An 11,251-nucleotide genomic window follows, 5' to 3' on the forward strand; every position below is an offset into this window, starting at 1 on the left:
AAAGGTGATTTGTCCATCTTGCCCAAAAGACAAGATTCGAATTCATCATCTGGCCTTAAGTAAGATGATTCCAACACTCAATCCTTTTGGAGTTGGGATATTCGTTTCTTGTTAATGTTCCCAAGATGACAATGCCGAAAGCATGCCTTATCTAAACCATTAAACAAATCAATATGGAATACAATATTGCCTAATCTATCAACACAAATCACCGTTCCATACACACCATTACAAGGTAAAGCTTCAAACATAAAATACCATTTTTATAAACCAAAGTCGATCCATTCACATCATTAAATGAATATCAAAAATCTTATCTAAATAGTTCATGAAAAGAGATAATGTTTTGCGTCATTTATGACGAATAGCAACAATCAACCCAATCTAATTTAACATCACCACCAAGCACAAGACCGTAAGTTCCAATCTTGGTAATAGGAGAAGATTCGCAATTGCCCATGATTAGATTCATCCTTTAATTCTCCAACCCCTCACTTTCTTTAAGCCCCTGCAAATCAAAACAAATGTGAAAACCACATGTTGTATCAAGGACCCAAGAACGAGTAAGTTGTGAGTTATTAGTTTGAATGGTGTAAATACCTGCCGACGTTGGCTTTACTTTTACATCCTTGATATCCAACAAGTACTTGGCTCAACTTCTTTTCTAATGGCCCTTTTCATTGAAATAGAAGCAAGTGGCTTCTTTGGGATCATTAACAGAAGGAATGTCAGAATTGGACCTTGCTTTTGGTCCATTGCTAAACGACCCAATATGGGCATTTCCCTTCCAATTTCCTTTAGGAGCACTTTTCCTCTTCTTTCCTTTGTTTTGCCCAATATCAAGGATATGAGTACTGGTAGGAGTATATTTTTTATTTTTCTTCAAACCTGACTTAGCTGTCTGCATTAGGTTGTGGAGTTTGGCCAATATGGTTTCAGTATTGTTCAAATGATAAGCCAAAATGAACTGATCATAAAAAGATAGAAAGGAGTTGAGGACCATGTCAATGGCCAACTCCTCATTGAAATTCACATTTAGCCTTTCAAGGAAATTCACGTAACTCTGCATTCTTTGAAATTGGTTGTAGACCGATTTTCCATCCATCAACTTGCAAGCCATTAGGGATTTGAGGATATCATAATTTTGTTGACGAGCTCTCTTGTGAAACTTTTCCACAATATCCAAGTTCATCTCGTATGGCCAGTAGTCGTCATAGAACCATTGTAACTCAGAAACCATGGTGACAACCATGACGCAATCCGCCTTTGTTGTGTCATCATAATGTTTCTTGTTGGAGATGATTTCTTCACGAATAATAGTTGAGTCATCGGTTTCAATAAGTTATTTTATAAGGACATACTCTTTGCCCTTTAATCGAAGAGCCATCTTGATGTTTCACATCCAATCATTGTAGTTGGTTCCATCCAATGTTACCTTGGACACGATCGAGAGCAACAAAGAGTTCGAGTTGTAGGTGGAGGTTTGAGAAGCAGAAGCATCACTAGGAGTAGAAATCTATAGATAAAAACGGTAGTTTTAGTTAGATGACATAAACACTTAATATTTTAACCAATAATAAATATTCAAGGCTAGGATCTAATATAACAATTAACATCTAAGAAGAGGGATGTCGTAATCTTATCGCGAATTTATGCAGGTAGGTAAAACAGTTCACCAATTCTAAACTATGAAATTCCTAGATCTTTTGAGATTCATTGAATCTTATCAATGACATGTTTAATCTCAAATTATGCTCTTCTATTTGTGACTGAGATGTCGAGGATCACAAACAAGATGTGAATAACCATGCAAACATGCTTGGCAACCTAAATTTCATTTATCATCTCTAATTAATGTGACGTTTAACCACACGTGCTCCATTAACAATGATAATTTTTGAGATGCCCATCATTTATCTTTAAAGTCCCTATTAGTGTGTCGGTTAACCACACACGCTCCACTAATGACATATTAAAATATGATGTGCGTTTTCATGGATTAGCATACTTTTCATATTTTTTAAAGTAACTAGAGTGGGAATATTTAAGGAAAGCTCTAGTACTTTTATATCATTATACTTTTAACGAGATTATGTCCTATCAAATCTGTTTGGCTAACGACCCTCCACCATACAAAGGAGTGGTGGGTGAGAGTAGACACCGAATGACGGTCATTTTATAGGCTGCTTCCTTATACCCCCCCCCCCTCCTTATAGCATGGGTTTGTGAATGAGATGTATTAGCGATTTGATTGACTTTTCTTATACATATAATATATATTAAACTTTTAATAGTATATATATAAGGTGTATTTTAAAACTTTTCTAAAATACTAGGTTTAATATTAAATTTTAAAAAATTAATAAAAATTAAATGAATTTAAAATTAAACCAATTATGATTTAATATTTATCTTTTAATTAACAATTAATTAAACTAATTTAAATCACAAGATGATTAAATAATTATTTACTATTTAACTATTAAACAAATGAATTAAATTTAATCATAATCCAATCCCTACTAAATTTCGAAAAGTAAAGGTATTGGGTTATCCAATTTTAATTATTCTATTCTAACAAATTAAAACAATAATTATTAAATAAGAAACTCTAACAAACCCTAGAAAATTTTGAAATTAAGGGAGGAGGCTATGGTTTCAAGAAACCTAGGCCAATTTGAATATTTCAAGCCATAGGGTTTAATTTCTATAAACACTAATTTGATCTATTCAATTATTATGCATATTCAATTGAAAACATTGGGCTCTGATGCCACTGAAAGGTTTTATAGGTTACAAAAACCATGTGGTGGAAAATAACTTAACTCTTAAGTTCACATGCAACCTAATTTGGATCTATGTTTTCCCTATTGAATGTTGTAATCTATGAACATCAAAGAACGCTATAGAAACCATAGTTTAATCAAAATTCATAAGAGGGTTAGGGTTTACATACCTTTTTGATTATTCTTGTAAATACCCAATGAAATCCTTCTTCAAAAGCTCTTGCAAGAAAGCACCAAAAATCTCGTGCCTCTGATGTCTCACACCCAAACCCTAGCAACTAAGGAAACTTGAAGATAGAAAGATGAGAGGGAATGATTTTTGGCTATTCTCTTGAGAGGAGGAGTGGCCGAAAATATGAAGCGTTAAGGGCCTATTTATAGTTACACTAGGAAACCCTAATTTGAATATAATATTATTATTTCAAATCAGGTAATTATCCAATCTCCTATTATCTTCAAGGGATATTCTAGAAACCCTAGAATATAGCTCGAAACCGTCCACCACTTGTGGAAGGTTCTGGAAACCCTTTTGTTTAACTATTGAACAATTACAGCTTAGGTTCTTGTACTTTTAATTAATCCAATTAATTCTGATTAATTTCTGATTAATTCTTAAATAAATAATAATAATAACTCTAATTAACATATTATTCTCACAATATATTAATAAATGACTTTTTAATCATATAATAAATCAATAAATCAATCTCTTTCTCTCTCTCTCTCTCGCTCTCTCTCTCTCTCTCTCTCTCTCTCTCTCTCTTTATAAAAGTCATCCTATTCACTTACTAGTTTTGAGGGCAACCCAAAAGAAATTTGCTAATAGTTCAAGTATATATCAATTTAGTTATTGGCTTAGACACCTAATCCAACAACATGGTGGTAACTAATCTTATAATCATAACCGAAAAGTAGATCAATACAACACCGATGCCTCATATCCAGTTCCTTCTGGAACTAAATGTGTTGCAAGCTCTTGTGGTAATAAATATTGTACATTTTATACCAAAAAGGTGGCGTTACCATAACTTGGGAGTAAATACAATCATAACCAGATCCAAATCATGCACCGAGTAATTCACTTTCGCACCTTTCAATTTTTGAGATGCATATGCAATCACATTCCCTCATTGCATCAGCACACACCCTAATCTAGAATAGGATGCATCGTTGTATACTACAAAATCCTCATTCCCCTTAGGCAGGGAAAGAATAGGTGCCCCACAAAAAAGATTATTCAGAGGCTGAAATGCCTCATCTTGGTTATCAATGGAGACGAAAGGTTATGACTTTCTCGTCAATTTGGTAAGTGGACCTATAATCTTGGAGAAAATCTTTGATAAATCTCTAACAGCATCCAACTAAATCCATGAAGCTCCAAAAGAATATTTGGATTGGACTACTTCTTTACGACCTCAATTTTAGCTGGATTTACTTCGATACCTTCATTCCCTACCATGTGTACATGAAATTGGATCTCACACAACCAAATTTCACACTTGGAGAACTTTGCATAAAGCTTCTCCCTACGCAGTGTGTCAAGAACCTCTCGCAAATGCCTCCGATGATCTTCGGCACTTCGAGAGTACACCAAAATGTTATCTATGAAACCAATGATCGATTTTTCCAAAAATGGACGACATACCTTATGCATTCCGTCCATGAAAATTATCGGAGCATTCGTCAACATGAATAACATCACTATGAACTTGCAATGCCCATAACGTGTCACGAATGTTGTATTAGGAACATCCCCACACTGACTATACTTGATGATAACCAGATTACAAATCAGTCTTCAAAAAATGGCAAGCTCCTTAAGATCACAAATATTATTGATCCACGTGAATATGTACTTGTTCTTCACACTCATCTTATTCAACTCCCGGTAGTCAATATGCATCCGCATTGAGCCATATTTCTTCTTAACGAAAAGGATTGGAGCTCTTCAAGGCGATGAACCCGGACTAATAAATCACCACTCAAGCATCTCTTGGAGTTGTGACATCATCTCCTTCATTTTCGAAAAAGTCAGTCGATAAGGTGTTTTGGCTATAAAAAACGGGCCTGAAATAAGATCAATCTTGAACTCCACCTGATTTGGTGGTGGTCAACCCAACAATTCATCAGGGAAAACATATGTACATTCCCCAACAACCTCCACATCATAAAGACTCGTTGTCTTCTTAGAACTCTCGACCGCATGAGCAAAGAAGACTTCACATCCCTTCGCTCGGAACTTATGCACCATCATCACAGAAATAGTAGGTAGAGATCCTAGAGTTTTCTCCACGTGGACATATACATACCCTCCTACGAAAAGCGAAATATTCATACGCGTTTCAGCATAGATAATTTCAGCCCAATTGGCGGAAAGCCGACCCATGGTAATGATAACATCGAATTCAAAGGAAATGTGTGTCCAGAAATCCCTATAGAACACCCTTCGAATTTCTCCGAACAAAAATCATTATATTATATGTTCGGAGATGATACCAACCGAAACCATATGACATATTTTATAAGTTACAACTTATATTTCTTTGATAAATATTGGTAAATTATATATATTTATGAGAATTGAGAATTATATAAAGGATAGTGCGTGTTCCACGTTGTAATTTGATCTCAAAAAGCAACGACACCCAAAATTTGGATAATCTTATAAAAATGAGAAAAAATGAAAATTTGGTCCATGTGGTTTGATAATTTCTTTTAGTTTCAATCCAACGACTTTTAAAATTATAGATATTCAGTCATTTTGACCAAATTTTATCGTTGATCTGGTTTCAATCAAATTTAAAAAAAAAAATTGTTTAACTTTTTTATGTAAACAAAACAATTAAATAATGGAAAAATGAAATCAAAAGGGTAAATAGTTCGAATTTGACTGACCAAATCCATAACCAAAATAGGCCAAAAAGGGACCAAATTTTTAGCAAACCATGGAGACTAAATTTACAATTTTCTCTCTAATAATTATGTTCGTAGTTTTGAGAAATAGAGTTGAATTTATGTCATCGTTCCTTATATCTTCAATTTCATCGTCATCTTGATTAGGTGTTATTGAAACAATTCAGTTAGAGTAAATTAGTAAGTAGAAGAAAGATAATTTTGATGGTTATACAATTATCAAAAAAGAATTTCAAATTAAAAGTATTAAAATGTATTGAAAAAGAAACAAGATTAATAATATTAGTGTAAATGATGCTTTGAATTTTAGATCTTCAAGGTTAATGCTCCAAACACAAACATCTTGCATTATATACTGGCTCTAATTATCCTCATAAAGAAGGAAAATTATTTGAGGACACAAAATTATATTTGAAAAAAGAAAACAAATACATAAAATCTATTTTGATGCATCTAACTTGTGATATATATGGCTTCTTGCTTGGCTGAGAGCATCTTCTTTCCTCTTTATTCATTCGCCGGTGCTTCCAAATCTATTGTCACATTTTCAGCAATGAAAATTAACAAAATGCAACATCAACTTAATTTTAAACTTAACGAAGTCTTACATGAGAGAGAGAGAGAGAGAGAGAGAGAGAGAGAGATAGAGTCATTAATTGAAAATGATCTGTAAGATACTACATATATACGATTTATCAAAGTACCAAACTACCACTAATTAAACATTGAACAACTAACTTAACAACTTTATATCAACAATTTACCAAACTACCCTTCTGCATATTTACAAAGCTAAGTATGTTTTCTAATACGAAGACATGTGTAATGAACACGAGAATATACTTTTTTTTAGTTTCTCTTTATTTGTATTTTTACCAATTTCTGAAAAATATTGAAATATGTAACTCCTTTGCAAAGTGTCTCATATTATAAGCAGTTGTAGCATCATACACAACATCCATTTTTCTTTAAAAGATTAATCTTTACTTTATACAAGTTAAGCACTGTAAAATATGTGCATAAACAAGTTCTTTTTATGTGCTAAAAGCCGACATTCTTTTATGCATACATGTTTTCAGTTACTTATTTCCTACATGTTAGTGCATTCCAAATAAAAGAAAAGGTGATGCCTATCAAGCGTTGATGTCAAACTATCTAATTATTGTAAAAACATTTGATATGAATCTTGTTTAGGAAAGAGCAACAATGTTTTATACACGTTTTAGATATAACCCATTTGATCCTTCTTTTGTAAATGAGGGAGTATTTGCATCTTACTATGAAATTTGAATGTCGTATTTGTAGGAAAACTTTCAACGATTTGAATGCATAGATTGAAATGATTTTTATTAGTAATTGTACATTGATGCCATTTCATTTACAAAGATCTTCATCAAATCTGAACAACTTCACAAGTGATACATATCCGTATACATAAGATTAAATACAAGAAAACCTGCAACAAATAGGGTTCATTCAAGCTAAAATTTCCTGTTTCTGAACACTTTCTTCTTATTACCACTTCAAAAAGCTAATTCAGCCTCACATTTTTCTTTCACCGCTTATGTACGCTGATTCTTTGAAGCAAAACGCAAAATGATATAAAACAAGATCCTATAAAAAACTGCCCACCCCAACATCATATATATCTTGTCCCACTTCGGATCCCTTTCATGATAAATATGCAAAGATTGTAGAATATCAATTCCAGTTACATTCGTCCCAATAAGAGTCTGTCCAAAAACTTCTTCTCTTTGGTACTCATTCATTAGAAGCCCTTCATACGGATACGTCATAGTAGACACCTTATTCATCCATCTCCAACACTTAGGAATATCATGACTATTCACAAAATACCCACAAAACAAGAAAAACAAAGCCGTGAAAGCAATAACAGCAGCATACCCGAGAATATAATTTGGAACAACCGAGCTCACAAAGACCACAAATGAGTTGGTAGTAAGAAGAGAAACATAGAGAATTGCCAAATAGTAAACAAAAGGGCCTTCTAACTTTAATGCAAACCAAGTGATGCCAGCATAGACAGCAGCTTGTAGTAAGAGAAAGGGTAGATATGTGATTACACCAGAAATAGTATAGGAAGATGCTCTATATGCATTATGAGAAGTCTCACGAACGAATATGAAACGTTCTTGGATGAAAGCAGGGACAGCATCATTTGAAGAGAAGAAGAATAAGCTGATAGTGAAGATGAAGAAACTTAGGCGGTTAGTGATTCCTTGCATTGACTTATGAGGGTTAACGAATAAGGTGGCCATCATGAACCCCATGATGGCTAGTACCATGAGGCGTGATAGAAACAACTCGGGTGTTCTTCTAATGTTTATAAAGTTTCTACGGATCAAAACCCATGTTTCTTCAAAGAAAGAGTTTGCAAATTTGGGACCAAGGTGATTGTATCTTGCAACATTTGGACCACTAGTAGGGGTGAGGTAGTCGTCTTCGTTGACAGTGTAGTCACTACTATGTGGAGTTGGGGTTCCTGCTACAATATCACTTGAGTAAGTGTAGTAGCCAGGTGATGCACTGCAAAAAAAAGGGACACAAAGTCATGGTCGACAAGTTCTCGCTACCAATATGGACAATGTACTTTTTTTATACATAATAACAATATTTGTTATCTGTAAATATACTTAGATTATTTATCGATATTAACAAGATATTTCACAAAGTCTATAAAATCTTACAAGTTTTATTTTACATTTTGTTGTTATCGATAAAGATATATAAGTATGTTGCCATTATTGGTAAGTAATGGTATGATGCATTGCTATCAGGTGTAAACAAATATAAGTATGTTACTATTATAGATAAAAACATGTAAGTACGTTCGTATTATAGTTAAAAACATGTAAGTACTTTGCTATTATTGATAACTTTAAAAAGCATTGTCTATATTGGTAAAAATTATAAAGTATGTAGGGTTTCCCCTAATTTGGTGTTTATTAGATCTATATGGAGTCGTAGATTTTTTTTCTCCAAAAGATCCATTAAGGGGAGAAAGAAGACTCTTGAATATATAAAGTCAAATAGAACAATGTCTAGATGATGTGTGACACTGACTAGAGTATATAAACTCATTGTCTCAACTATTTACCTTACAGGGTGTGGAGTTCTTTGAAAACTACGTTGACGTGTCGGAGTGAGTCCAACCGCTTGCATAATTCCACTTTGACTCCACGACTTTGAATTATTCCATGGGCTTCTAACACTATGATCAAAATCCTTCTCTTGGTCGGATCGCCCCACGGTTTGCAGATGAAGCCTCTTCCCGGAGCTATTTTGTTTCTCCGGTTGATTATTTTTCCTGCGAGGCGGTGGCGTAGGAGATGCAAGAATTGTCGAAAACGACATTTCATCGTCCGAAAGTTGTGGTGGCTTCATACCTGTAAGCACAAATTCCGCCAATACATCCACTCCATATTCCGATTGATCGTATTTTTGTATCACATCTATTAAGAACTCAATCGGGTTTTCCCCTTTTGGAAGTTTTCGACCCAAACGACCCAAATGGAGCCCCACGTCTTTCGGGGGTCCTTGGTACATGAGTTGACCACGAGCCAGTATTATTAGGTGGTCAAGTAGAAGTAGGATTCGGTGTGAAGGTTGGTGGATTGTTAGAATCACGGTGCTTCCTGCACGTGCAATATTGTGAACCTTTTCAACCACGCTTTGAGCACTTGTTGAGTCTAAACCGGATGTGGGCTCGTCAAGAAAAAGAAGTGACGGTCCGTGGATTATGTCTACACCGATCGAAACCCTACGTCGTTCGCCCCCTGAAACTCCACGCCTCCCCTCGTCCCCGATATACGTGTTCCTAGCTGTCTAAAAGTTAGACAATTTAACATGTAAGTTTACATTTGCCTCTAATACAGTTCGATATCAAATGACTGAAAAAATATGCTTCGTCATTAGATACGGGGGGTTGCAAAAAAAAAACAATCAAAGCATTTGTAACCGAAAAACTCAACCATCTAGAAAAGTAGACGGTTAGATTTTTTGTTATAAGAAAATCCGAATTTGTAGGTTTGATTCGTTCTATAAATACAAAACCGGAAAAGGACCATGTTGAACCGAAATTCCTAAAAATAATGTTTTACGTATATGTTTTTAATTGATTAACTATGGTAAAAATAATTAAAATAATGAACATAAATTTATAACTTAGAAAATTGAAATAATAGACATTCATTTTCGTCGCCTCATATTATTTAGTATTAAACTACTTGCTTTTTTTTAATATCATCGTTAAATGAGAAAACCAGAAAAATTATTGAAAAAGGAAAAACAAAAACAGAAAACAAAACAAAACAAAAACCTAAAAACTAAAATTTCAATAACTTCATCTAGAAATATCGAATATAAGATAGATTTGAATTGTTCGATTAATTATTCAATAAAATTACTCGACCACAATGATTATATGACTCCAATAATTGAAGCATGTAATCTTTTTATATCAAATGATTGACATGTCATTTGATATCAGATGACTGTAATTTAGTCATCTGATATCAGATGAATTTAGTCGTCTGATATCAGCTACACAAACAATCCCGAAGAATATGTTTACGTTTAGATCCTTACCGATAAACCAAGTTGCTCAATCAATTCCTCAACACGTTGCCTCTTTTCCGCTTTCGGAATCGACCCCAACCTAAAATCAGCCGCAAACATCAATGTTTCATAAACCGTAAGCATCGGAAACAACCTATCTTCTTGCATGATATAAGCCGAAGTCCTCTTAATCAAACTAGGGTTCATTTCCATTCCATCCATCGACACCTTCCCTTTCAAACTCCCACTAGCAATCCTTCCAGCCAAACCATCCAAAAGAGTAGATTTTCCAGCACCACTGGGGCCCATAACAGCCGTGATACACCCTTTCCTTGCATACCCTGTAATCTTATTCAATAAATCAGCTTCTTGTTTCACCCATTTACCTTCTTCACTCTTTTGCTTCTTCATCACTGTATACGTTAAGTTCATGAACTCTAAACCTCCGGTGAAGTTCATCGGCTTTGATATGTCAATCACCATGTCGGGTGTGCCGCCGTTATAATGATTACTCATTTTATTTCGAGATGATAAAAGTTTTATGAGAATCATGAAATTCGAAAAGGTGTTAAAAAGAGGTTAGTTTGGACAGGTGAGAGTTCCAAAGGTGTACATTGTTATTGGATACATTGCTGAAAATGAAAAGGATTTTCTTGTTTACTTCATCGTTTGTTTTTGTAACTTTGTTTGAAATTACGAAACTGTCCTTAGATAGGTAAATCCGCTACGTGAAAGAATATTTTGGGACAGCGTAATGTTTAACGGGTTGTGTGGTATTTTTTGTTAAGAGGGGTATTTGCTTGTGGTTTGTATAATAATTACAAATGAAAGAGAGTAAAGATGTCAACATTGTGATGTAGCTATCGTTGATTTTGTAAAGATATGTTAGGGATTTTTTGAGGATAGTGAAATGAAAGCTTGCAATAGGGTAACAAGATGGTGAGTATGAACATATATTTTGTATTTGATGCTGT

The 11,251-nt window shown here is 34.1% G+C and overlaps 1 protein-coding gene across 1 annotated transcript; it reads right to left on the reverse strand.

The window, feature by feature from the left end:
- Window positions 1-7,225: 7,225 nt before the first annotated feature.
- Window positions 7,226-10,793, reverse strand: LOC111907706 (ABC transporter G family member STR2). The gene is made up of 3 exons (XM_023903513.2): window positions 10,308-10,793; window positions 8,818-9,545; window positions 7,226-8,246 (listed from the first exon to the last, which is right to left on the reverse strand). Exons 1-3 carry the CDS (start codon window positions 10,791-10,793, stop codon window positions 7,262-7,264), a joined length of 2,199 nt encoding a protein of 732 aa, XP_023759281.1. The 3' UTR covers window positions 7,226-7,261.
- Between the last annotated feature and the right edge of the window lie 458 nt (window positions 10,794-11,251).

The sequence above is a fragment of the Lactuca sativa genome, chromosome 3, assembly GCF_002870075.4.
Source record: "Lactuca sativa cultivar Salinas chromosome 3, Lsat_Salinas_v11, whole genome shotgun sequence".
Classification (NCBI taxonomy): domain Eukaryota; kingdom Viridiplantae; phylum Streptophyta; class Magnoliopsida; order Asterales; family Asteraceae; genus Lactuca; species Lactuca sativa.